This window comes from Puma concolor, chromosome A2 (genome assembly GCF_028749965.1).
Source record: "Puma concolor isolate L17-30 chromosome A2, mPumCon1.1.hap2, whole genome shotgun sequence".
Taxonomy (NCBI): Eukaryota; Metazoa; Chordata; class Mammalia; order Carnivora; family Felidae; genus Puma; species Puma concolor.
The window spans coordinates 12329753-12357630 of record NC_141668.1 but is presented as its reverse complement, the minus strand read 5'-3'; the positions used below and the strand labels follow the sequence as shown (position 1 = coordinate 12357630).

At 44.7% G+C, this 27878-nt stretch overlaps 3 protein-coding genes, 1 long non-coding RNA gene and 1 pseudogene across 4 annotated transcripts in view; 2 read left to right on the top strand and 3 right to left on the bottom strand.

The window, feature by feature from the left end:
* Nucleotides 1–27878, top strand: part of LOC147582989 (uncharacterized) — a 201517-nt gene that overhangs the window by 59749 nt on the left and 113890 nt on the right. The window lies entirely within an intron of this gene.
* Nucleotides 9985–12001, top strand: TAS2R41 (taste 2 receptor member 41). The gene is given in 4 exon segments (XM_025929374.2): nt 9985–10023; nt 10166–10328; nt 10331–10459; nt 10462–12001. Coding segments are annotated over 4 exon segments (1035 nt in total). The 3' UTR covers nt 11166–12001.
* LOC112866472 (DNA-directed RNA polymerase III subunit RPC10 pseudogene) lies at nt 14107–14614 on the bottom strand (annotated as a pseudogene).
* LOC112866473 (olfactory receptor 2F1-like) lies at nt 18072–18557 on the bottom strand. Its single transcript, XM_025929376.1, has one exon. The coding sequence runs from the start codon at nt 18555–18557 to the stop codon at nt 18072–18074; it is 486 nt and encodes a 161-aa protein (XP_025785161.1).
* Nucleotides 24953–25894, bottom strand: LOC112866871 (olfactory receptor 2F1-like). Its single transcript, XM_025929837.1, has one exon. It carries the CDS (start codon nt 25892–25894, stop codon nt 24953–24955), a length of 942 nt encoding a protein of 313 aa, XP_025785622.1.

The following is a 27878-nucleotide window of genomic DNA, read 5'->3' as shown; positions in this document are numbered from 1 at the left end:
AGACCAGACTTTCAGGGCTCCGGCGAATAAGACTGAGAACACCTTTGTATGTACAACATACATGTTTCTTCTCAGCATTTCCAAGGTAGACACAAGCATTATTGGTTCTGTTGTTATAGAATTTATATTGTCTTGCTAACTCAGTCTCCTGAAAGAACCCAAAAGTTGAAAGTATCTGTAACAAAATATGTCAGTAATGCAATTTGTAGAAGGATGACACATGAAGATGACTTTAAAAAGGAAAACAACCAAGCTCATTCATTCAGCAAGTATTTCCTTAATGCCCACTATGTGGGAGATGTGGTGGCTGGAGAAGACACAGTCTTTGTTCTTTAAAAGAACAACGTACTTTTCTATTAGATCAAGAGCAATGTCTGAAATTGACGCATGTATATAAAAGATGAGGCCCTTATACTGTGTCCAGAAAATATGCTTTGAGAAAATACTTTATTGTGGTGAAAATACACATAACAAAGTTTACCATTTCAGCCTTTGTAAAGTGTACATTTCTGTGGCATTAAGTACATTCACATTGTTATGCGGTCATCCCCACCATCTGTCAGCAGAACTCTTCATCCTCTCCAATTGAAACTCTATCCCTTACATGAAAATGTCCCATTCTCCACGCCTCCTCCCTCCCCGGCCCCTGGCAACCACTATTCTACTTTTCATCTTTATGAATTGGACTATTTGGGGTGCCTCACTTAAGTGAAATCACACATTATTTGCCCTTTTGCATCTGACTTATTTCACTTACCATAATGTCTTCAAGATTCATCCACATTGTAGCAGATATCTTTGTGAAGGCAAAATAATATTTCATTGTCTGTCTATGCCACATTTTATTTATCTATTTCACTTATTTATTTGTTTGTTGACGGATACTTGGGTTGCTTCCACATTTTGGCTTTTGTGAATAATGCTGCAGTGAACGTAGATGTACAAATATCTGTTTCAGACCGAGCAGATGTGGTTTAGAATCTGAATGTGAGGAAGAGTCACTGAGGCACATCGAATTAAAGTATTTTTAGGTGTGGGGCACCTCGGTGGCTCAGTTGGTTAAGCGTCTGACTCTTGATTTTGGCACAAGTCACGATCTCAGGGTTCCTGAGAGAGCCCTGTGTTGGGCTCTTCTTGGGTTTCTCTCTCTCCCTGTCTGTGCCCCTACCCTGCTCTCTCCCTCCCTCAAAATAAATAAAACAAACAAACAAACAAAAAAGTACAGGTACTGATGTGTAAAAGAATCAGAAACTTTGTAGCATATTATTTTTTTTAACTAGAGCCGTGAAAGACACACACATTGCAAAGTATCTTTGCCATGGAGAATGTGACATCCTTCTTCAGCTATGGATATTCAGATGTTGTGGAACCATAGCTTAGAACACGCTCCCCTCTGGAGTGCACATCAGAAGCTCTAATTCTCTCCCGTCAAGAATGGCTTTAAAAGCACAGAGCTCAAGGCAGTCTCTACCCTAAAATCAATAGCTTACTTCCTAGGGTAAAATTAAATTAAACCTTGATATGTTTTCCACTGCTTACCTGTGCTGTCTATTCATGCTTCTTTGCTTCATTTAGACCTTGGACCTCAACTTCTGCATAGGTTCTGTCTTGTAGAGACATCTGGAAAGTGAATTGATTTTGCATGGAGGACTCTGCTGGCCTACTCTATCCAGTTTGGTCTAGCCCTGCGGTTGCTGTTTTTGACTTGCTCTTCGGCTCACAATACTGGTCTCTTTTAGCCTTGTGCTTGCTTTTGGCAGCATCATACTTTAGGGACCACTGTGGATTCCATCCGAGTCTTTCCTGGCCAACCTGGTGGTGCAGCAACTGGTGACCCAGCCCTGAGAAGTGAATTTGCCAAAGCCTCAAAGAAAGTTCTTTTCTCTTGCTCTGACTTGACATATGTGAATGGTTGCCATGAATTCAGGGAATCTGGTGGAGTCAGAACCTGGGAATTTGGAATAGGCTTTCCAGGAGTCCTAATCACAGGGTACTGTCCACCTAATCACTGATTCCCAAGGTACGAGTGAGGACCGAACACTAACACTGCGTTCATGCCCCACACCCTGTGTCCTACTATAGACTCTCTTCCTGATGGAGATTTGGGTAGTAGAAGGTATTAAGATTCCAATTTTGGTCTCTAGCATGGAAATTAAGAATCTTCCAAGGCATGAAACTTCTGATGGTGACAGTTAACTCAATGACATAAGGGCTCTGGGAGAACATGGTGCAGGGTCTTCGAGTGAAGATCTGAATTTAAGAATTCGTTCTTTTCTGCCTCTATCTGTGTTGTGGCCTTGGGAAAGTCAGTTACCTTCCCGGGGTCTCAGTTTCCTTATCTGTAGGAAAGAAGAGGGTGTGATCTTTGGCTTGTGATGGTGGCAGTTGGATGGTAGCACTGGTGTTGATGGTGGTGGTACATGTTTGCAGGGGAGGGGCGGGACAGAGGTACTGAAAGCGTTAGTTGGACCGATTAACTAAATGCTTAACGTTTATACAGAAGATTTTCAGGAAAGCAGCAGGGAGAAGTCCTTGGAAGATCAATATACAACTCTGTATAACAGTGGAACCTTGAACACCATGACCAGTTCTGCCCTGCTGCTCTGCCCTACCTTCCCCTGCCCTATGCCAGGTCAATCAGTTCTTACTGGTCTCAAATCATAGGGTTTTACAGCTGAGCTTAATGTTAGAGATGAAGCAGAGTTATTTAGCCTTCCTTACTTTGATCACAAATGATTTATTAGTTTCAAACTTTAAATGTTCTTTTTTGATAATATCTGATTATTGCAGGGACTTGAAAGTTATAGAATATTATAAAGAAGTTTAATAATCACTCATACTTTCATTATCCAGAGAATAATTATCATTAACACTCATTATTCCTTCTAGATATTTTTCCTCACATAGAATTGTATTTATACAAATTTATATGTAAAAGTAAATAATGTCAATATTTCAGATATTTAAACAACTTTTTACAAAGTTAGGATAGGGGTGCCTGGGTGACTCAGTCAGTTAAGTGTCTGACTTCAGCTCAGGTCATGATCTCATGGTCCATGAGTTCAAGTCCCACGTTGAGCTCTGTGCTGACAGCTCAGAGCCTGGAGCCTGCTTCCGATTCTGTGTCTCCTTCTCTCCCTGCCTGTCCCCCGCTCTCACTCTGTCTCTGTCTCTCTGTCTCTGTCTCTCTCTCAAAAATAAACACTACAAAAAAACCACAAAAAACAAAGTTAGGATAATAAATTTATATACACATATATATGTTTTAATTTATATATATTTTTATGTGTAATGATTATTTCATCTTTTTGCCATGGCAGACATAAGGAAGCCTTTTAATAATTATTGTAAGAGACTGTGAAGTTTTTTTTTTTAATTTGTTTATTTTGAGAGAAGTGTGAGTATGAGTGGGGGAGGGGCAGAGAGGGAGAGAATCCCAAGCAGGTTCCCCACTATCAGCACAGAGCCTGACGTGGGGCTTGATCCCATGACTGTTGAGATCATGACCTGAGCTGAAACTAGGAGTTGGTTGCTTAACTGACTGAGCTACCCAGGCACCCCAAGAGACTATGAAGTTTATGAACAGTAGTAGCTCAATAATGAAAAAATTATTGTTAATTTCTCAGGAAGAATCATCATTTGTTCTCACAGATGGCACTTTTCTAGGATACGCAAATATTTTGTGGAAAGCATGGCATAAAACATGAAAAAACATAAATCTTAGGAATAAAAATATTTGATTCATTAATTTTGCTGAATCAAGATTTTATATTCAATCTTAACTGTAATTTTAAATGGAACCATGACACAATCAGCTTGGTGATGTTCCATATTCCACCACAGTGGTGCTCTTCCCCCAGAACCTAGAAGGACAAGGCACAGATTCTGAAGGTTTTATTGCAGGCAGTGTTTTTATATCCTCGCTCGTTGTTTCACAGTCTGCATTGTGATGACTGTCATTTTAGACATCCTATTTCCTCTCTTCAAAGAGGGAATCATGGCTCATATCTACCCTGGATGCCTAGCCAGTGTTATTCTGCATAATATTATAATATTAATATTAATATATAATATATATAATTGTATTATAATATTCATGCTTTCATGAATGTTGACTTTACATTTACTATTTTTTTAAGATTTTATTTTTAAGTAACCTCTACACCCAACACGAGGCTCTAACTCACTACCCCAGGATCAAGTCATTTGCTCTTCTGACTAAGCCAGCCAGGCACCCCTACGTTTACTGTATATAACCACTGTAGACAATTATATTATCTAAGGGATAATATATTATCCAGGGATCATAATTGCTGATTCTCTAACATTTGCGGGATATTTATTATGACTCTTCTGTTTTGCATCAAAAATATTAGTGGTTCTCTCTCTTTTATAATAAAAAATCATATGTTTGTTGTATGTCATGCACATACCTATTTGAACACTAATATAATAGTTATCGCACATCAAATTGTGTTCTATATTTCTCAGTTAACATTCATGGTTACTTTTCTATTGACTCCAGTCTTGTTTTCAGCTTTATTGAGGTATATAGCTGACAAACAATTGTAATATGTATAAAGTGTACAATGTGATGATTTGATTTGTATACACTTTGAAAGGGTTTCCCACCATCAAATTAATTAACACCTCACATAGTTACCTTTCTTTAGTGAGAACACTCGCATTCTATTCCCAGTCAGCCACGTGATCATGACGGTGAATACTGACAACCATTCTTTACCCACATAACCGCTCTGCTTTCCACTTTCAGTATCGTAGTCAATAAATGACATGAGATATTCAACACTTTGTTATAAGCTAGGCTTTGTGTTAGATGATTTTGCCCAACTGTAGGCTAATGTAAGTAAGTGTTCTGAGCACATTAAGGTGGCTAGAGATTCTCTAATCAGCAATGGCTGATTTCCATTAAAATTTTTTTTTAATGTTTATTTTTGAGAGAGAGCATGAGTGTGCGAGTGGGGGAGGGGCAGAGAGTGAGGGGGACAGAGGATCCTAAGTGGGCTCTGTGCTGACAGCTGCAAGTCTGATGTGGGGCTTGAATCCATGAACTATGAGATCATGACCTGAGCTGAAGTCAGATGCTCAACTGACTGAGCCACCCGGGTGCCTCCTAGTTTGAATTTTTATAGTAACTAGTAATGTGGAACATCTTTTTGTGTGCTTGTTGGCCATTTGTCTGTCATCTTTGGAGAAATGTCTGTTCAAATCCTTTGCCCATTTTAAATTGGATTATGTCCTTTTATTGCTGAGTTTTAAGTGTTCTTTATATATTCTGGGTGCAAGTTTCTCATCAGGTATATGATTTGGAGGTATTTTCGCCCATTCTGTAGTTGTTTTTTCACTTTGTATCCTTGGAAGCACAACAGTTTGTAATCTTTGATTTAATCCAGTATATCAATTGTTTCTTTAGTCACTTGTGCTTTTTTTTTTTTGTTAAAAAAATTTTTTTTTAATGTTTATTTTTGAGAGAGAGAGACAGAGCGTGGGGGGCGGGGGGAAGGGTAGGGAGAGGGAGACAGAGAATCCAAAGCAGGCTCCAGGCTCTGAGCTGTCAGCACAGAGCCTGATGTGGGGCTTGAACTCATGAACCTCAAGATCATGACCTGAGCTGAAGTCGATGCTTAACTGACCGAGCCACCCAGGAGCCCCTAGTCACTCATGGCTTTTGTTGTCCTAAGAAGGCTTTGTCTAACCCAAGATCATGAAGATTTACTCCTGTGTTTTCCTCTAAGAGTTTTGTACTTTTAGCTCTTATGTTTGGTTCTGGGATCCACTTTGAGTTGATTTTTGTGGATGGTGTCCAGTATCAGTGTTTTGTATGTAGATATCTAGTGTTCCAGCGCCTTTTTTGATACTCATTGAGTTTTTATGAGTATCAAAAATTAACATTTGTAAAGCGCTTGGAAGTGCATGGGGATGCATAGCAGCACTGAGTAAATATTATTTTATCACTTACTATATGGAATTGTCATATGTCTACTTATCTTTTCTCCCTCAAAGACTATCTTTATCTTTGTGCCTACATGGCTGGCCTAGTGTCTGATGGACGGTACCTGCTGAATGGATGAATGATAAATAGAACTGCTCTCCTGAGGCTGTCAGGTGGTAAAGCGCGGTTTCAACACTGCTGGGCTGGGCTTGGGTCCCGACCAGAGGGCCTGTCAGAGTGAGAGCCGCTGACAGTATCTGCCTCAGGGCATCTCCCCAGAGCACGCGGCTTGCAGCCCCTGGGTCCAGATCCCCCTGCAGCGCTCGAGTCTCTTCAGAGTCTCTTCAGCACAGTTTTCATTTCTGTGTCGCCCTCCTCCCCGTTGTCTTCCTCCTCCTCCTGTACCTGAGCATGAGCTCAGAGAACGGAATCCCTCCTGGATATCAGTCTCAGCCAAGTCTCCTCAGCCGGATCCTTTGACTTCCAACCCCTCAAGGCTGAAGGTGCAGGGTTCGCCTCCAGCCCCTTGCCAGTCTCCGTTCACACTCTTTTCCCACGTGATCTCATCTAATGTAATGGCTCTAAATACCGAGTGTTGATGGCTCCCAAACCTGTTACTCCAGCCATTCTGAGATCCAGACTTATATTTTAATTGTCCCCTTCGTGTCTCATTTTAGAGATCTAACAGGTGTCTCAGACTTCACATGGCCAGAACAGACTTCCTCCCAGAAGCATATCCCTCTCAGTCTAACTCCTCTCTGTAGACAGCTCCGTAAATTCTCCAGTGACCGAAGTAAAAATTTGGGATCCATCCTTGATTCCTTTTTTTCTCTCACTCCCGCCATCAGGAAAATCCTACTGAATCTGCCTTCCAAAGATGCCAGCATCTCATCCCTGCTCACCACTTCCAGTGCTCCCAGCTGAGAGGAAGCTAGCGCCTGCTTGTGCGCGGTCTAATGCGGTAGCCTCTGACTGCTCTTCTCTACCCTTGCCCCTCCCCACTTCCACTCTCCAAGTCCTGATCCACAGGATCTGTTTAAAAACAGATTAGGTCATGCTACTCCCTTGTTTAAAACTCTCTAGGGGCGCCTGGGTGGCGCAGTCGGTTAAGCGTCCGACTTCAGCCAGGTCACCATCTTGCGGTCCGTGAGTTCGAGCCCCACGTCAGGCTCTGGGCTGATGGCTCGGAGCCTGGAGCCTGTTTCCGATTCTGTGTCTCCCTCTCTCTCTGCCCCTCCCCCGTTCATGCTCTGTTTCTCTCTATCCCAAAAATAAATTAAAAAAAAAAAAATTAAAACTCTCTAATGGCTTTCTGTTATGTGAGGATAACATCCCAAGTTCTTACCATGACCAACATGACTTTCTTGATCTTGCCTTTTAAACAGAGGTTGACATTTCTACCAAGTGCAAAGATTCAATGATAGGAGATTTCAAAGTGAGCTGCTAGTTCACACTATTCAGGTTTTCACAGGCACTGGGCATAAACCTGTCCTGTACCTCCTGAAACCCTTTGATAAAATGAAAAGGTTAGAGAGCAGAAGAGAGAGGATTTTGTGAGGAATAAATACTTGGAAAAGCTATGTGATGAAACGCACTCCATCCTTCACTGAGGAGGACTTAGCCTCAAACCTGGTGGTGCTCCAGAGCTTCTGTGGGGCCACTCTCAAATCTTGCCGTGTTACTGCTTCAGTCGGGAGGGATAGTGGGCTAAGTATGGTCTTGTTCCTGCTGGGGGTAGTTAAGATAATGAAAGACAAACAGACTAGCTAACTTTTGGGGCAGAGTCAGGAGAATGTGGCCACATTTGGAGTGTGGGGGCAGGGCTAGGGTACCAGTTTTGGACCCCAAGGGAGAGAGCATATGTGTGCAGGTGTCTTGAGGTTTGACCAATAGGGCTGTCTAGTGGGGTGAGGAAATGCCAGCAGCAATAATTTTGGGGAAAATGTCTAGGAGCTGAGGAAGGAGTCCCAAGGGATCACCCAAAATAAAGATGCTTTCTCCCCATCAAAGGGAATTGTGGGAGAGAGCCCAGTGGGGAGCCTCCAGAGCTCTGAAGTTCCCCAGGAAGGAGCATCAGCATTTAACACGTGCCAGGCCCGGAAGGCACAAGCTTTGGTTCTAGTCCAAGCAAGACCCTTCCCGCCCCTTTTGCATTCTCCATCTGCATTAGCCAATGCCATCTTGTTATGTAGTTTTTATATATTGGGCAGAAATGCCCCATTTCTGGTCTGAGTTGGTTTTGTGACTTGAAGTGATCTCGGGACAACTTAGTTGATGAGAGTGAATAGTCACGTGGCCTCCGGGAATTCTTTTTCTCTGGCAGGAGAAGGTTCTCCCACTGGGTAAAATTAGAAGAGATGGTGGGAGAGAATGAATAAAGTGTTGATTCGATAATATTACGAGTTCAGCCAGCTGTACGTGGCAAAGACCCTACTCGCTCGGGCCCCTCAGCCCACGTGTGCCCTGAGAATGCCTTCCCCATCCCGTGGGTGTGAGGGAGCAGCTTCTCCCTCTCCAGCTATGCTCCAGCAGTCTTCCTCTCCTGTTTTCTTCAGGGCACTGATTACAATGTGAAAGTGTCGTGTTCGTGCACGTGCTTATTGTCAGTTACCTTCCATCAGACTGTAAGTTCCACAGAAGCAGGAATCCCACCTCTTACATTCGCTTCTCTATTCCCGGTGACAAGAATAGGAGCCCTGTGTGTGTAAGTGCTCAGTAAGTATTTGTTGAGTGAATGAGTCAAAACTGTATGAGTGACGTGGATCTGAGAATAGAAAAAATGCATGTTCACCTACCTTCAGTGAGATCTCTCTCTCTGTTGTGGATTATTCATTTTAGTATAATTATACATTTATGCTGTGGTAGTGACAACTTTCACATTATTTGTATGACTATTTTTCTTAGTTGATTCATACAAAGTCACAATCCAAAAGGACACACTTACATAAAAACATACTCTTGAGTTTTTCAAACAAATGTGGAGAAAGGACAGATTTGAACTACTAAATGGGAAACATTTGACTATGGACCAAGCTGAGACAGTGTGAGTGGAGGATGGGGCAGAGAGAGAGGGAGAGGGAGGATCCCAAGCAGGCTCCACACTGTCAGCGCAGAGCCCGATGCGCGGCTCAGTCTCACAAACCATGAGATCATGACCTGGGCTGAAGTCAAGAGTTGGATGCCTAACTGACTGAGCCACCCAGGAGCCCCCCAGAAAATACTTTTGCTTTTTAATGTGGTCTCATAGGGATCTCTGTTTAATGTTGGTGTTGGAAGACAGGACAGCACACATGCCTTGTAAGCTGTGGTGTCTCATTGTGGCAGATAGGCTCTAAGATGGTTCCCCAACTTTGGTATCTGTACCTTTTTGTAACCCACACCATTTGAGCGCCCCTGCAGACTGTGACTTGCTTCTAGGCGACAGAATATGGCAAAAGTGGTAGGATGTCCTCCTGTGATTGTACTACACTGTTTAAGACTCCATCCTGCTAGCCAGCTCCCTCTAGAGACTCTCTTTGCTGGCTTGATGGAGTAAGGTGCCATGTTGAAACATCCCGCTTGGCAAAAACAGCCAGTGGCCACCAGGATCCGAGGGAGCCTTCAACTGAGACCCAGCAAGAGGCAGGTGCCCTTAGTTCCACAACCGCAAGGAAATGAATTCTCTCACTGGAACATAAAACTGGTTTAAACCATTATCAGTCATTCATATCTCAGGTCCATGAAGGATTTAAGAAGAGGTTTGGTAAAAAGGTGGACCAAAGATTCTGACCTTGAAGGGGATGACTGCTCATATTTGAGGGTCGATGTGTGACAGGGAAGCTTGGCTGGAGACAGACTTCTCTATCATCACTGTTTTGCCCAGGTCTTGGCCATATTAAATGTCTCCTGTACTTGTTGCCTGTATGCTTCATGTCTTAAGAATGATCTGATGGGGAGAGGTGTGTATATTCTCCTGAGGGAGAAATAAGAAGGATAGAACTCAGCTACAGAGACACTGAAAAACTCTCTACATTGATGCTAACGACGGTAGCATGCAGGCAAAACCAGACAAGGCAAATCAGGGGCAGCGGGTAGGCCTCGTGGTAACTGAGCCCACGGGAAATTTGCATCCTCGCTGAGCTGAGCTCACCTTTCCCCTGCAGCCCCAGTATCCGCCTTGTGAGCGAACTCTGACTCAGATGCAGAGCCTGAGCACTCTTCTCACGTCCCCAGGAAAGGTCTAAAGAGGGACTGTGTGCGGGGGTAGGGAGGAGGCCAGGGACCAAGGCGCAAGGCACAGGGGTGGTGACCCGAGCGGCCGAAACGCGGCCAGGGCTCTCAGCCTTCTTCATGCTGCTCTTCATCCTGCCGTGCCTTCTGGGAACCCTGGCCAACGGCTCGTTGTGCTGGTGCTGGGCAGGGAAAGGCTGCGGCGGGGGAGGCTGCCTCCCTCTGGCATGATCCTCCTGAGCTTGGGCGCCTCCTGCTTCTGCCTGCAGTGGGTTGGAACGGTGAACAGCTTCTACTGGCCGAGTACAGCAGAGGTCCTGCACGGCAGTTCTTTGGTCTCCATTGGGACTTCCTGAACTCAGCCACCTTCTGGTTCAGCTCCTGGCACAGTGTCCTCTTCTGCATGAAGATCACTAACTTCACCCACCCCACCTTCCTCTGGCTCAAGTGGAGGTTCCCAGGGTCAGTGCCCTGGCTCCTCATGGCTCCTCTCCTGATCTCCTTCATCGTCACTCTGCTCTTCTTTTGGGGAAACCGTGCTGTGTGTGAAGGATTCTTAATTAGAAAGTTTCCTGGGAACATGACCTTCAGACAGTGGAACAGGACACTGGAAGTTCACTACTTCTTGCCCCTGAAGCTGATCACCTTGTTAGTTCCTTGCTCTGTTTTTCTGGTCTCAGTTGCACTGTTGATTAATTCTCTGAGGAGGCACACTGGGAGGATGCGGCTCAGCGCCCACGGGCCACAGGACCCCGGTGCCCAGGCTCACACCAGAGCTCTGAAGTCGCTCGTCTCCTTCCTCATTCCTGATGCTCTGTCCCTCGCATCCCTGGTCATCGATGCTGCAGGTTTCTTCTCAGAGAGCGACTGGTACTGGCCGTGGCAGATTTTAATCTACCTGTGCACGTCTGTCCATCCGTTTTTCCTCATCTCCAGCAACCTCAGGCTTCGAGGGGTGTGCAGACAGCTACTGCTGCTGGCCAGGGGCTTCTGGGTGGCCTAGGTGGCACGGTCTCCTTACCGAGACCACCGGAAGAGACTCAGGGAGGGTGACGGAACCTGTGCCCAATAACACGGAGATAGCTTCCGAGGCAGGTACCTACTGGATTCTACTCTGGGCTTCCTCCTTTGGGAAGGAGAAGAGGGGAGTCAACTCTGGGGATTCTCTGAGCGAGATTCCTTCCTTGGGACACTGTCAAATGGGGGCCCACAGGTCCCAGAGAGCCAGTATTGTCCAGAAGTTCAGAATATAAAATTTTGTCTGTTCTCTATTTCGTGTCCCCTCTGTTCTGTGGCAGCTTCCAGTTAAAGAGTCCTGATTAACAGTACATGTGATCTCAACAGCCTCCCGGGGGATGAAGAGAAAATGTGTCTGTGGCTGAACTGGGATGTGGATGGGGAAGAAGCAGGTCTCTTGAGGATAATGTGTTGGTTACCATGGGAGCCCTGGAGGACAGTAGTTGGGGCCGACAGTGGTCTGGGTTGTGATGTCGCATAGCCCTCCCTTCTGTGCGGATTCTTTTTCTTTCAGCACACTTGGATAATTTGGTTTTAATTTTATGAAGACTCCTGGAAAGTTTCTTTGCACAAACCCATCTCTTTTCTTATTTTTATTTCCACTGTTCTGCTTTCAGTTTGTCCCCCCCTAAAGTCTCAGTGGCAGCCAGACTTTTTCCATGTTTATTCTTCTTAAGAATCACACATTGTGATTTTCTCTGTCTTCAAATTGTCTCTGGAACTTTTTTTTCTTCCTTAAGCAAAAGTCACAAAGTCACATGTAATTTGAATAAACATGTACTTCTAGTTCTGAAAAACAAAGACTCAAGAGTTTCACTTAGTTTGCATCCCAAAACCATTTAACCTCTTAATTTTTTTTTTTTTTTTTAAGAGAGAGAGAGCATGTGTGCGCAAGCAGGGGATGGGCAGAGAGAGAGCACGAGAGAGAATCCCAATCTAATCTCCACTGATTTAAAATGCTACCTTTTATCGTGACTAAATTCTATATATATTGGGGTACTTCCTTTCTGTTCTGTTTTGCTACTGTGCTACTTTGGTATAATCATGTGCCAGTACCACAGCATTTTGACTATTTTAGGTTTATGATATTTGAATGACTGGTGAACTAGTCTTTCTTCATTAATCTTTTCTAACTTTCTTGGCTATAGTAGTGTCTAGTCCCAAACAATTCCTTTTTAAGAAAATTATGTTGGATACTATTAACTGTATAATTCAACATGAGAAGAAATACATATCCATGATGTCGAGTCTTCTATTCAAGAATATGGTATGCTTTTCCATTTATTCAAGATTATTCAAGATTTATTCAGTCGGTTAAGTGTCTGACTCTTGATCCGACATCAGGTCATGATCTCACAATTGATTGTGAGATGGAGCCCCGTGTTGGGCCCCGAATTGGGCTCTGAGTTTGGTGTGGAGCCTACTTAAGATTCTCTCCCTCCCTCTCTCTGTGTCCCTCCCCACACGCTCTTCCCCCCACCCAAAACAAAACAAAATAAAAAACTATTCAAGATTTCTTTGATTACTTTCAGTAGTGTTTTAATTTTTTAAAATACAGGTCTTACACAACGTGATGTGAATTCTTTTAGGTGTAATTAACCCTTTATGCCTTAGTTTCCTGACATATTCACCGAGGTGATAGCAGCTGTCTCAGAGTAATTGCGAAGATTGATGTAGGCAGTATATGTGCATGACACATTAGTATTGATCGTAACTTGTTAAGAGTAATTCTAGTGTTGCATAGTTAATACTATTTAAAAAATTATACTCTGTATCTGCATCAGCACAAAAAGAGTAGAGAAACCTGAGTATGGCAAGGACGTTTCTAGCCACCAGGAAAGACCAGTGTTTCTGTTTCTTTCTTTGACTCCTCTTGTTTTGTTTTTTTCTCATTCTTTAAATTTTTTTTAACTGCTAAATTAGGCCAACACGGTAAGTGTGAGTGAGCTAAAGAAAAACCGTCTGTGGTGGCTAAGAAATCACTGAGAAGGGCCTCTGATGCTGAAGGAGGCCACCAGAGGCTCACTAGGGGGTGTGACTCTGAGAATAGTTCAGTTAAGTAGCTTTTTTTGGTTAAGTTTTTATTTAAATTGCAGCTAGTTAACACACAGTGTAATATTAGCTTCAGGTGTACAATATAGCGTTCTATTTTCCATACATCACCCGGTGATCATCGCAACAAGTGCCCTCCTTAGTCCCCATCACCCACTTCACCTCCCCTACCCCACACCTCCCCTCTGGTAACCATCAGTTTGTTTTCTGTAATTAAGAGTCTGTTTGTTGGTTTGTTTCTTTCTCTTTTTACTCCTTTGTTCATTTGTTGTTTCTTTTTTTTTAATTACAAAATTTTACTTTTTTTAGTTGTGCAAACAGGGTACATGTTTAAGAGGGCTGATGGAGGGCGCCTGGGTGGTTCAGGTCGTTAAGCATCCGACTCTTATTTTCAGCTTAGGTCATGGTCTCACAGTTTGTGAGTTCGAGCCCTGCCTCGGCTCTGCGTTGGCAGACAGTGTGGAGCCTGCTTGGGATTCCCTCCCTCTCTCCCTCTCCCTCTGTCTCTCCCTCTCCCTCTGTCTCTCTCTCTCCCTCTCCCTCTCCCTCTCCCTCTCTCTCTCTCTCTCTCTCTCTCTCTCCCCCCCTCCCTCCCCTTCTCTCTGTTCATCCCCTGCTCATGCATATATGTGCACTTTCTCTCTCTCAAAATAAATAAATAAACTTAAAAAAAAAAAGAGGGCTGATGGTGAGAGAGTGTCATCACCCCATACATTTAAAAGATAAATGAGCAGGACATTACAGACTGTACTTGGTTATGGGTACCCCCTCCCTGCCAAATCTCCCTGGATTGAAATGAGCTCATCTGCTGATGGGCAGATGGGCTATATTTGCTGACATCCTGGGTTAGCTTTCTGCCACACTGACAGAGACTGTCAGGACACACAGTTCACGCTCCTGGCTGGGAATCCACCCTGAGGGAGAAGGTAAGCAGACACTGACACGGCTGGGCCAGCCTGGCCCTCGTTCCTCCGGCAGTGTCCACACCGAGCATCAGAGCATTTGTAGAAGGTGGTCACCAGCTCGTCTGCAGAGTGGGTCTGAAGCTGCACGAAATAGGCAGACGGGTGTTCGCAGTTAGGATGTGACTCTGCAGGAGAGTCAACATTCTCCCAGACAGCTGCTCCACACGCCTATCCTCCACTGATTTCAGCTTTGGATTCCTCCGATTTTTTACCTTGCGGGTGATGTGCATGTAGGGGCAGGTGTCGCAGGCGAACTGGTAGCGGTGCTGTCCTCCTGCATGATGGGTCCATTGCCGCGGCTGGGGCAGAAGCAGCCTGGTGGCCGACTGCCGTGCAGGGCATCTGCGGCCCGTGCGGCCTCTGGGTACTGACACTGAGCCCGTCTCAAGCCCACTGTTTTGTTTCTTAAATTCCCCATATGAGCGTATTCATGTTATTTGTCTCTCTCTGACTGACTTATTTCACTTAGTACTTAAGTAGCTTTTGACATCAGCTAAGGGAGGCAAAAAAAAAAAAACAACAAAAAAAAAAAACTATTTTGTTTTTTTCTTTGAAGACGTAAAGGGGAAAGAAGAAAACCATAAAGGGAATAGTAAGAGTTACTAAATATTAGCTGTTATCTTTAAACTTTATTCTATATTATGTGCTGTCATGTTGCTATATTGAGCTGTTCTATTGAGGAAAGAAACGAAAAGACTAAGAAAATGTACTGGAGACCAGATTGAATCAATGAGAAATCAGATTGATTGCCAGACCTTGGACCATGTGCTAGGCCTTCCACAGCCCTCTTCTGGTAGGTAGTGCTTCCTAAAGGACAATCCAGTTCTGTGGTATTAACAAAGCTTAGCTAAAACCCATCTTATCAACCAGTGGCAAATATCACAGCTCACTACTAAAGATTTTAGGAAAGAAATTTTGTAAAATTTAAAAACACAGTGCCAAAAAATATATGTCAGGATGTGTTAACCTTTTGGGGGGCTGCAGACTGTTTGTGAATGTATTCGATTGGCAGATATTTTTGGAGTGCCTACCCGTAGGCAGCTCTCTGTGCTGAAGATAAAGTAGTGAGCCTTGTAGATGTCATTTCTGTCCCCGTGGTGTTTACGATCTTGTGGGGAGTCAAGGGCCAGGTGTCTGTTCATATAAACGAGCACATCATTACAAATCCCTCAGGAGGTGATAACACTGTGGATGAGATGTCATTTGAACACACAGTTCCAGGTGCCTGTAGACCCGGAAACCTGTCCGTGAGTTCCAGGCTAAGGATTCTGCTCTCTTGTGGTATTCCTGGTCGTGTGATTGTGTGAAGCAAAGAGTGCTGTACTCTTTGTACAGGGAGGGTTTTTGTTTTGGATGGAAGAGATTAGTTTAGTGCTGTCCTGGCAAAGCAGGGAGGTCTTGCCATAGGGATCCTCTATCATGTAAATTCCCAGGTCTGCTCAGAATGGCCACAGAACAATGTTCCCTCATGCCCATTTACTCCCTCCTTTGACTCTGAGTGACTCTAGAAATACTCTACTAATAGAGTTACCACCTTGGAACTGGGTTTTGCTCTCTTAGACTTCATGCATTGATTTGTTCTCCATGAAAAAAGGTAAAGTATCAAGGCTTTGCCAGGCTAGTGCCTTTGGTGAGGCTCATTCCTGTTTTGTGAGTCAGTGTTAGAAAAGCAAACTCCAGATCCCTCCTTAACCAGGATGGGACCTGTCTAACCAGAGGGTTGCCTCTTGAGACATGGCCTGAAATCAGAAAAGCAGGGTTGTTATCAGAGGTGACGCTTACAGAAACACCAAGTAAGGTCTGTTTATTTTTGCTCAGTCTTCAGAGTGTTACTCAGATGGCATGGTTATCTTTTTATTAAAAAAAAAATAAAAGGGGGTGCCTGGATGGCTCAGTCAGTTGAGCGGCCGACTTCAGCTCAGGTCGTGATCTTGCGGTTCTTGAGTTCGAGCCCCGTGTCGGGCTCTGTGCTGACAGCTTGGAGCCTGGAGCCTGCTTCGGATTCTGTGTCTCCCTCTCTCTCTGCCCCTCCCCCGCTCATGCTCTGTCTCTCTCTCTCTGTCAAAAATAAATAAACATTAAAAAAAAAATTTAAAAAAAAAAAGGAAAGCAGAAGGCACTTTACAGTTATACCCTTCGTTCAAGTCTCAACCTCAAGATGTATTCACTTTTAACATTCCCTTGTGCTTTAAAAAACTTCTGGTCTATATTCTTCCCAATTCTTTGGTCTTTGAAACCTGCCTTATCTACCTGGTCTGCGAAGTCTGCCCAAATGAGAGGAAGTTGAATTACAAAAAATTGTTTCACTTACTGCCTCTAGTTAAGCGCTAAATAGAGACTTTGTCAGACAAAAAGAAGACAAAGTTTGTGCTATTTGTTTTGTCTCAGGACTAACAGTCCTGTGCAGAGGAAGAGGACAGCTTCTGGAATACGTATCACATGTGTCAATGCCCCATATTAGAAACTCTGCTATCTTTTCACAGCCTCTAAAGCACGTTCCTTGGCCTTGTTTTCAAAGCCCTACCAAACCCTCTTTCCAGCCTCACTTCCGCCTCATTACTCCTCAGAATGAAGTCTTTGCTCTAACCAAACTGGTTTGCTCACTCTTTCCCAGACAGACCTCAGTTTTTTCTACCTCTTCACTTGGTTTCTATGGTTCCTCCACTCACCAAAAATGAACCTATCTTTCGACTCCCTCAACTGTCCAAATTCAACCATTTCCTAAAGCCCCATTTAATTTTTTCTTCCACTTCAATCCCTTTGCAAACTACCCAGATTTTTTCCCCCTTCATGGGGTAATTTCATGAATTCCATGGGTTTTTTGAACCTGCATCTTGTATTTGGTAATTAAGCAAATATCTCCTTAGTTGTGTTTTTTGCATTGTTGGATTACGTTGTGATTTCTTTTTTTCTTTTTTGGCACGTATCTCTTATCTTTTCAAATAGTCTCCCGGTTGGGAGGAAGGCTCTCCTGTTGACTTCGTGTGTCTCTTGCAGCACCTGACACGGCATATGGCACACAAATCTATTCGCCTATTGATATTTCTTTCTGAGACCTGCATCGTGTCCCAGGCCCATGATGCTCTCTGCTCTTGAGAGGAGGAGGTTGGGATGATAAGTGTTGTGAGGAAGGGCTTCAGGCTGGGCACGGAGGAGGTGTTCATTAAAAGTGGTGTTTGGTGGGGTGCCTGGGTGGCTCAGTCAGTTGAGCGTACTACTTCAGCTCAGGTCATGATCTCACGGTTTGAGTTTGAGCCCCGTGTCGGGCTCTGTGCTGACAGCTCAGAGCCTGGAGCCTGCTTCCGATTCTGTGTCTCCCTCTCTCTCTGCCTCTCCCCTGCTCATGCTCTTGTCTCTGTCTCAAAAATAAAGATAAACATTAAAAATAAATAAATAAATAAATAAAAAATAAAAGTGGTGTTTGGTGATTGACTGCAGATGGCAAAGTTGACATTTAGGCCAGTGGTGAAAGTGGCCTTGGGCATTATATGCTCATGTTCACACAGTCAGTGGATGTGTAACATTTCTGATGGGTGTAAACTGCTTTTGAATCTTGTTGAGAACAGGCAGAGCTACAAAGATTTCAGAACTTAAGTCACTGCTTATATATACCTTCAAAAACAAAGAGTACATTTTACACACACACACACACACACACACGCACGCACGCACAGTTGCACAAATGCTTTATCCCTTAGTACAAGCTTTGCTGTCCTTAGAAGACAGCCTTCTCTTTCCACTTTTGAGTTCGTCTGTATCTGTCTGTAACACAACCGAGTTCCTACCCAGCATTCATCTCTGGGCGTCAGCAGCACTACTGTGCTAAAGCCCACCCTTACAGCCTGCTATGTATGATGTCCACATGGGCCACGTGGTCAGCACATGTACCCACGGGTGGGCAGGTACATCATGACCACTGTCTCCACCACGGAACTCACTAGGCCTATAAGCCAAGAGAGCACTGCCACGGAGCACAGGGGGGCACAGACAGCCACGTAGTGGCCATAGGCCATAGCAGCCAGCAGCAGGAACTTGGTACCCCCCAGGGCCAGTGAGAAGAAGAGCTGAGTCCCACATCGGGTGAAGGAGATGGTCTTCTCCAGGAGGAAGTGCACCAGCATCTGGGGGACCCCACTAGAGGTGTAGCAGATGTCCACCACTGAGAGGTTGCAGAGGAAGAAGTACATGGGCAGGTGCAGCCGCGCGTCCAGCCCGATCAGGAGGATGATGAGCCTGTTGCTCAGCAGGGTCAGCAGATAGGCGGCTGCAAACAGGACAAAGAGTCCAGCCTGGGTCTGCCTGTCACTGGAGAGCCCCAGGAAGACAAACTCACTTTCCCAGGTCAGGTTGTCCCTCCTCATGGAGCAGGGGGGCCAGGCTGCTGGGAGAGGAGGTGGCTTAGAGAAGCCAGAATCAATGAGAATTTGCAACAAAGGGCTTTCTGTGGGACTGCAAAAACTTGTACATTTTCCCCATTAGACTCTGAACTTCTTCAAATCATGGATCTTTTATGATTTTTCTTTTCATGCAAAGATTCCTAAAAAATGTTTCACAGTATGAGTACACAAATAAGAAAAAGTTGAAAGTAGTGGCCTTGAGGATAATTCTCTGATCCTAAGATGTAGGACGTGTGCTCTGGACTTCCTCCTTGTCATTACTCCTCACGCTGGAGCTCGTGGTTCTTCCTGTTTCTCCCATAAGCCAGGCTGGGTCAGTGACAGAGAACATCACTCACTTGGTTCTCAGTGTACTGATTAATCAGGCTTATTCCTAGGTTGATAAGATCAGGACCTCATTGTACAACATTATGCTCACTGTAATTATGTCCCAACTTCTTGAGATGATGCTATTTCCTTGGTGAAATGCTGGCATTTATTTGAATGTTAAAGTAAGTGGTTTATAAAAGATGAATGTATATATCACTCACTTGCAACCAGAGCGTTTGGAACCTGATGGCGCCCACAGATGAAGTCAGTAAGGGAGTGCCTCTGAAACCCTTTGAACTTTGTTATGTGTAAATCCTTCTGTGACAGCAGAGACAGGTGTGCCCTTGGAACACCTCCCTGTTTATTTTGCTGGTCTTTAGCTTCTATCAAAGGGTAAAGATGCTGTTTTTTCCCTTAGTACAAATGAAATGTACTAAGCAATTTTATCGCCTTTATTTCTCTCTTTGTTAATAGCAAGTCCCTCTAGCTCCATTGTCATGTCTACATTACGTGTCTGTGCAACATGGCGGGAGGAGATAGTGCTATTAGGTAGCACAGGGGTGAGGAGAGACCACGGGGACATGGAGAAGAGTCCGCTGCTGGAAAAGCCCATTTGAGTGCCCACTGGGGAAGCTTGAGAAGGAAGGGAAACTCCAGGCTCTAGGGTTTGACTGTGAAAATCCCACAGGACTCACGGTGGCCACACATCGAGATCCCCTGGCACACTCGGAAGACTCCAAAAGCCCATGCCGTACTCCAAAGCAATTAAGTCACAATCTCCAGATATTAGTATGTCTGTACCTTTTCACGTTTCTCAAACAAACAAAATGTGGAGCTAAATTTGAGAACCACTGCTTTAGTTGGGACCTTTTAATCTTATTTTTGAAGACTCAATACATGTTCTTCTGGGGAGAGGAATATGTTTTGAGATAAACCTAGAAGGGTTTTTGAGGAGGAAGGAACTTTTGGGCTGAGCTTCTCATTCTTTGAAAAAGTTGAGGCCAAGAGAGTATAAATAATTTGCCTCAAATTCCACTGAATCAGTGAAAACGTGATCCTTGATAGCTTGCCTTTTTGTCTGTTGGGTCTTCCCTTAGTCTTACTTCCTTAGGTCTTGTCCCCAAACGATGTTTCAGAATATTTTAGACCCAGGGAAGTAGTAGTAAATATCCAATGAGATATTAGGTAGTACAATGAGAGAATGTGTGGGAAAGCCCTCATAAATTTCAGAGCATTATCTAACTGAAAAGGATCTGTATCACAGATATGAAAGATGGGTCATAGAATGCAATGAAATGGAAATGAAAACAATTCAACCCAAGTTTTTCTAACAAGGCTTGAAGATAGAGCTCATGGGTGGATGGGGGTGAAAAGGGCAAAGCAGGTGGACACCACCCTCTGTCTCTCCTACCTGGTTGGAACCTACTCCTTTCGTTCTTTCAGTCCTTCTGTGGCCAGAAGGTGTCACTGTGGAAAATGCTAAGAACAGAGACTGGCTTTGGCAGGGCACCCTGCTGGTTTTCTGAGCCCTGCACCTGGGATAGAGCCCCAGTTTTCCACAGAACCTATTTCCTTCGTCAGTGCAGTAAGCAGCCAAATGTTACTCACCCGACACGGCTCCTGAGTGCCCAGAACAGCAACTAAAACTCTCCCCATGGAAGGGAATAAAATGCAAAACGAGAGAGAACACAGAAATGACAGAAAAACTGGAAGGAACTTTCAGGATCATCATTTCAACCTTGTCATTTTACAAATGAGGACACTGAGGCTCAGGAACAGAAGGGGTTTGTGTGAGCAAAGCCAGGAGCAGGGCTGGAACTGGATGTGGAATCGGAGGACCATGTTCCCATGTTCTTCCCTCTACATCATATTGTGTTATCATGTGGGGCACACAGTGTATCACAGCAGCTAGTGGGGAGCAGCATCACCGCAAAATGATGTGTGGGAGAGGTGAGATTTATGGGGGAGGGCAGTCAGGCAAGGTGTGATGTTTTAGGATGCGGCTCCCTAGGAACTTCAAGCTGCCACGACGTGATGTAACGTAGGGAAACTGGCTGAAGAGCAGTTTGGAGAGGCAGGCGGACTGGTGGCCCAGTTCGTTAGGCCAGCTGGCCTCCTTCCATTCATCCAAGAGGAAAATATTCACCCCCTAGTTTAGTCAGAGTATGGAGCCCACACACCAGGACTCTCAACTTTCTCTGCAGCCAGGAGGTAGAATTGGAAGAGCACCTCCACTGTGTCTGAACTTCTTACTTTCCTTTTATGACTTCTAACAAACTAACTGCTTGAAGGGTAGACAGGGTGTTTTCTTGTCGTACCCCTTTCTCATTTCTTTTTTTTTTTTCAATTTTTTTTAAAAATTTGTTTTTGAAGGAGAGAGAGAGAGAGACAGAGCATGAGCGGGGGAGGAGCAGAGAGAGAGGGAGACACAGAATCCGAAGCAGGCTCCCGACGCGGGGCTTGAACTCACGAACTATGAGATCATGACCTGAGCCAAAGTCGGATGCCCAACCGACTGGGCCCCCCAGGCACCTCACCCCTTTCTCATTTCTAATGGAGACTGGCATATAGAGTTGGTCGGCTGGCTGAATGAACATCATAGTGAAGAGTGGTTTTAAAATTCATTCTCTCATCCATGAGCTCAGTATAGAACTTTCCTATTGATGTTTTCAGAGAGTTCACTGTAATAGCATCTCAAGAATAACTCCACTCAGAAGGGTCTCTTGTGGGACCAGTTTTTCCTCCTGATTAGTAAGTGCCCTTCAAATACACTGAGTCTCTCTTGGAAGAGACAAGGGCCAGGGGCACATGGGTGGCTCAGTCGGTTGAGCGTCTGACTTTGGCTCAGGTCATGATCTCTTGGTTTGTGAGTTTGAGCCCCCCCGTAGGGCTCTCTATTATCAGCACAGAGATCTTCCTCCACTTCAGATCTTCTGTTCCCCACCTCTTCCCTGCACCTCCCCCCTCTCTGCACCTTGCCCACTCATGCTCTCTCAAAAATAAACATTAAAAAAAAATAAAAAAAATAAAGAGACAAGGGCCACATTTTTGTGTTTTTTAAATTCGAAAAGTCAAACAATAAGGTAAGTAGGAAAATATTTTGGACCTACTACCTTCTTTTTCTAACTTGTAATTTAGTGAATTGGTGTCTTCTTTGGATAAACTAGATGTTTGCCCTCCTGCCACAAACAATACAAGTATTATTCTGTATACAGAAGGTATGTTTTCATTATTAGGATTAGAGGATGTCTTAATAGATTATTGTCCCTACTATATTGTACTTTAATAAAGGATTCTAGCTCAACCCGTAAAGAAGGGACATCATTGCTTTTGGTTGACCCCTTCCAAATTTTAACTGGTTTTATAAAAAAGAACCTCCATATACAAAGCTTGCTCATTCAGTGATCTTGGTGATCATTTTATAGCCTGGCTATGTTAGAAAGTGTGCTAGGATATCTTGCTGCTCAGTGGTAGATGTTCCGTAGATACATGATGAAGATAAAGGAAAATATATTAAATTACAAGTGCTTGTGATTTATTCTTTCTCACTTAAAAAAGAACTCCTGAGGTTTCTTTGCTGTGCAAAATGTAGGCACTGGCCAAAGGGCAGGCAAACACCTAACCATGGAGGCAGTGGAGAAAGGAAAAGATAATTTGTTTATTTGGGGAGAGAACTTAATAGTTACAGGAGGATCTAAAAGTGAGAGTTAAAACATTTTGACTGGAGATGGGGCTGAGTGCCTTATATCTCACATGGGCATGGGAGCAGGGAAGGAGGAAGGCTGATGAAGGCGGCTGGTCGTGGTAGGGGAGAAGGAGGTGGGCAGGGGCTGAGGGAGGGGATGGAAGCAGAGAGGGTCTTAAATAAAAAATAAAAAAAAAATTTTTGCTGGACATTTCTCCGAAGAAGATCTACCCGTGGCCAACAGGCACATGGAAAGATGCTCAGCATCATTAGTCACCAGGGACATCCAAGTTAAAGCCAGAGTGGGACATCATTTCCTACCCACTGGGACGACTGTAATCAAAGAAACAAAACTAAGTGTTGGGAGGATGTGGAGAAGTTGGAGCCCCCCTTCATTGTTGGTGGAAACATATGATGGATCAGCTGTGGTGGCCAACACTTCAGCAGTTCCTCAGAAACATTAATCATACGGGCGCCTGGGTGGCTCAGTCTGTTGCGCTTCCAACTCTTGATTTTGGCTCAGGTCGTGATCTCACGGCTTGTGAGTTCGAGCCCCACTTGGGGCTTGATGCTGACAGCCGGGAGCTACTTGCGATCCTCTCCCTCTGTCTCTACTTCATTCCCTCTCAAAAACAAACAAACAAACAAACAAACTTAAAAAAAAAGTTAAACACAGAATTGCCATATGATCCAGCAGTTCCATTCCAAGGTATATCCTCCAAAGAATCAAAAGCAAAATTCAAACAAAAACGCGCACGTGGACATATAGCAGCACTATTTTAACTATTAGTTAGAAATAACCCAAACACCCACTACCTGATGAATGGGGAGGCGGTGGGGGGGGGGGTGGGGAAGAAAATGTGTTTGTTTCCATACGGTGGAATATTATCCAGCCATAAAAAGAAACGAAGCACTGTGTGCTGTGCTACAAAACCATTATGCTACGTGAAAGAAGGCAGGCACAAAAGGTCACGTATTGTTATGATTCCATTTCTGTTAAGTGTCTAGAGTGGGCAAATCCATAAAGATAGAAAGCAGATCGGGGGTTCCCAGGGCCTGGGTGGAGGGAGGAATGGAGAGGGACTTGTTAAAGGGTCTGAGGTGCCCTTTTGGGGTGATGAAAATGTTTCGGAACTGGATAGACATAAGGTTGAACAACGTGGTGAATATACTAAATGCCACTGAATTGTACACTTTAAAATGGTACAAATCATGAATCCTGTGTTATGTGAATTTTATCTCAATTAAAAAAAAAGTTGTACTAAGAATTTAAAAAGGTACTCCATTCTCCTCCTCTGCAGCTTTTTGGCATTTTCTCAGGAGATTGATTAGAAGTTTGCATTGTTCTCAGTTTATGGGTTTTTGTTGTTGTTTGTGGGTAAGACCAACCAGATACCTGTAATATTTAGGTAAGAGATGCTTTATTTTAATTTTTAAGTGTTGTTTTAAATACTTTCCTGGACAAACCTAGCACTGTTTCACTTTCTGGGTTAGGATATTGAGAGCCCAGTCACTGTGTAGCACCAGAGTGGGGCAAAACTAGAAACAGATTCTTTCCTTGCTGAGTGGCTCGCTCAACTCCCCTCTGATGGGGTGTGGCATGATAGTCCAGCGTGAATTCTGAATACAGCTCTGTTTTGGGAAGAGTATATCCTTAGACCTGAGTGTGTAGAAAGTACATGTTTGAGGTCCCGAATGCTTGACTTGAGGGCCAGCCATTTGCCACCACTGCAAGGCCAAGGGCGTGGAGGCATGCCGAGGGGTGTTCATGTGCCGCACGCACCATCTAGTCCTGCTTTTCAGGGTTTGTGGGGAGAGTTTCTATGACTTTGGCTCCAAGTCCCTTGTGAATTCCCCACCCTACTGAGCTGGGTTGGGCCCAGGCATGTGTGAGTCACAGGGGTGACCTTTGCACCTCTGGCCTAAAGCCCGTTTGATCCTTTGGGCACAGTGAATTTTGTAGATTACAGCTCCCTCCTCCCATCCCGTTTGCAGAAAAGCTTAGACATGTAGTTGTAGATTTAGGAAGGAAATATACTTTCTTGGCCTAAGTTTTGTGCACTGCTGTGACTTCTGATTTCATCTTCCTTTCTAATTCATATATGCTGGTATATCTTTTTAATTTATTTTTTCCATTTAGTTTTCCAGTGGGTGTATTTGTAAATTTTAATTCAGATTTTTAGAAGAAGTCAGGGACCAAAAATAGAGTCCAGGGATACAGTCCATTTCCCAGTTCCTCAAAAGATAGTGGTGCAGATTGGGGTCTCCCTACCTGCTCTCTTATAAACACGCATATGCTATGCCAGAGTGCCCACTCCAAGGTCCACGGGCTTCCGAGTGAGGCCTCTTATGACAAAGCTGCGTGCTAAAGTTTTGATTCAGAACTCCTCATCAGAACTCGACTCAGAGCAGCTTTCATCTCGTTGTTCCGTAGACTGTAGATGAGCGGATTCAACATGGGGGTCATCACAGCATAAAAGAGCGTCACCACCTTGTCCTGCTCGGCTGAGGCTGTGGAGTGGGGCTGCATGTAGGTGACCAGGGCCATCCCGTAAGACATGGAGACTACGGTGAGGTGGGAGGCACAGGTCCCGAAGGCCTTGCGGCGTCCCGCAGTGGAGCGGATCCGCAGGATGGCTGCCACGATGTAGGTATAGGACAGTGAGACGAGGCAGCATGGCACCAGCAGCACCACCACGCTGGAGGCCAGTATGACCACCTGGTTGAGGGTGATGTCCACGCAGGCCAGGCGGACGAGTGCCAGCGTCTCACAGGCCACATGGTTCAGCACGTGGTGCCCACAGGTAGGCAGACGCATGGTGACCACCGTCTCCACTGTAGAATTCACCAGGCCTACAAGCCAAGAGACAGCTGCCAGGCCTGTGCAGCACCTCGGGCTCATCACTGCCACGTAGCGCAGGGGGTCACAGACAGCCACGTAGCGGTCATAGGCCATAGCGGCCAGCAGCAGGAACTCGGTACCCCCCAGGGCCAGTGAGAAGAAGAGCTGAGTCCCACATCGGGTGAAGGAGATGGTCTTCTTCTCCAGGAGGAAGTGCACCAGCATCTGGGGGACCCCACTAGAGATGTAGCAGATGTCCACCACTGAGAGGTTGCAGAGGAAGAAGTACATGGGCAGGTGCAGCCGCACGTCCTGTCCGATCAGGAGGATGATGAGCCCGTTGCCCAGCAGGGTCAGCAGATAGGCGGCCGCAAACAGGACAAAGAGTCCAGCCTGGGTCTGCCTGTCGCTGGAGAGCCCCAGGAGGACAAACTCACTTTCCCAGGTCAGGTTGTCCCTCCTCATGGAGCAGGGGGGCTGGGCTGCTGGGAGAGGAGCAGAGTCAGAGAGGGCAAGTAAAGGTCAGACTTTAGGAGTCAGGGATTAAGCCATGAGCCAGGACTTGAGCTGCAGTAGGGACACCTACCCTCCTATTCCCTTAACCTAGGTGCTTAGGGAGAATGCAGTGAAAGAGCCGGAGGAAGGGGCACCTGGGTTCTCAACTAGACTGTGAGGTTCTCAGGGTTAAAGTCCCTATTCTGATCATCCTTTTGTGGCTAGAATCCAGCACAGTTACAGTTACATAGGAAATCAGTCACTGTAGAAGGAAAGATAGAGGAAAAAAAGTGGTGGAGAAAGGGTAGAAGGAAAGACAAAAAAGAATGTAAAAGAAAAAGAAAAACCAAGGAAGAAAAGTTTGGAAATCGGAAAAGGAGGAAAGAAAGTGGAAGATAGGGAGGAGAGCAGGATGTGGTTTTAAGCCACAGCCTCTGTGTGTGCCAAGGACCTGTGCTGGACACCAGACACCTGTCTGTGAGCAAGATTGAAGCAGGAATCCTGCTTTCTTGGTTCTTATAACTTAATCAGGGACACCAAGATTAAATTAATAATTACAAAAATTAATTATAATTGTGCTAAGTGCTTTGAAGAAGAACAAGGTTACTAGTTGGTAAATTAAATTTGTGGCTGTAATTAAATTATCACTGATTATGTCTTCTCAATAATGTGCAATTTACATAGTAAGTTGCAGACATTTATTTAGATGTTCAAGTAAATGATTAACAAAATAATGTAATGAAGGCCTTTGGAAACCAATGATACATATTACTGCTGATACAGACTGACTGAAATCCACTGAATCTTTTGGGAAGAATGAATTCTCCTTTCTCAGCTAAGATTGTGGTGGATTTTCTCCCTTCCAACGTGCTGACTGGCCCAGTGTAAAAACAGATTTAAATGTAATCTGAAGGTGTATTTCCTGTTCTTAAAATAGTTAAGAAATCAATTAACTCAGTTATTAAAAATACTTATTGAGTATATGGGGTACTATGTTTTCAACCACCTTCTGGCATATAATGCCTTTCAACGTTAGGAATTTATGTTTAGAAAATCAGCAGTACAACAGAATCAAATAAGAAACTTTGAAATTGGATCTTGGTAAAATCCGTGACAATCAAACAAGACAACTAAACAGAGGACAAAAGGAATACATCAGTGTTAAGAAAACCAGCTTGGAGCCACAGAATCAAATATAATAGAGCTGAAAGTCATAATCCAATTGAGATGTCCTCTGGCTGGAGACCGTGGCCCACGAGAGAGCAGGGAACCAGGGTGGAGCAGGCCTCCCTCGCCTTCCCTTCAGCCCTGGTACCAGAGTGGCTGGAAGGCATCACTGTTGAAACTAAAAATAGAAACTGACTTTAGATTCTCAGGGTTGGTGACCTGGTTGTAGAGCCAGAGGATGGTGGCTGGGTTCTGAGCACCACCCCAGGGAGCCTGTGGCTGCCCACCAAGCTGGGTCCTTGTATCAGCAGAGGAGGTAACTCTGCTCTGATATATGATCTGTAGGCTGCCAGGCATCCAGAATTCTCCCCTTCAGAGTCACTGTCATGGATCCAGATTCCCTTCGGAAGAACCCTGTTACTATATAAGAAAATGAAGCATGTAAGAAGTGAAGGAACCATAGAGATCATGGATTCCATCCATTTCATTTTATGGACAAGGAAGCCAAGGAACAGGAGTAAGGTGGTCGGTCCAGGTATCAGATTTCCCTGGGAACCACGCTGGAACCAGATTTAAGTCTACACTGCACATTCTCAACTCTCCCTGAGCCAGGGAGTGAGGGGTCGGAAGGAAGTTGTGGAAGGCAATGGACTAGGAAGGGAGGCACCTGAGGAATCTTAGATGGGAGGCCCAGGACAGCTCTCTTGCCATGTAGAGAAATACTGTGTAGTGAGTGTGAAAAGCTTTGAATGAGAAATCAAGGGATCCAAGTTCTAGTTTGCCTCTT

Bases quoted from the DNA above. Each gene is read 5' to 3' on its own strand.
- LOC112866473 (XM_025929376.1), bottom strand. From the start codon at position 18,557: ATGAGGAGGGACAACCTGACCTGGGAAAGTGAGTTTGTCTTCCTGGGG.
- LOC112866871 (XM_025929837.1), bottom strand. From the start codon at position 25,894: ATGAGGAGGGACAACCTGACCTGGGAAAGTGAGTTTGTCCTCCTGGGG.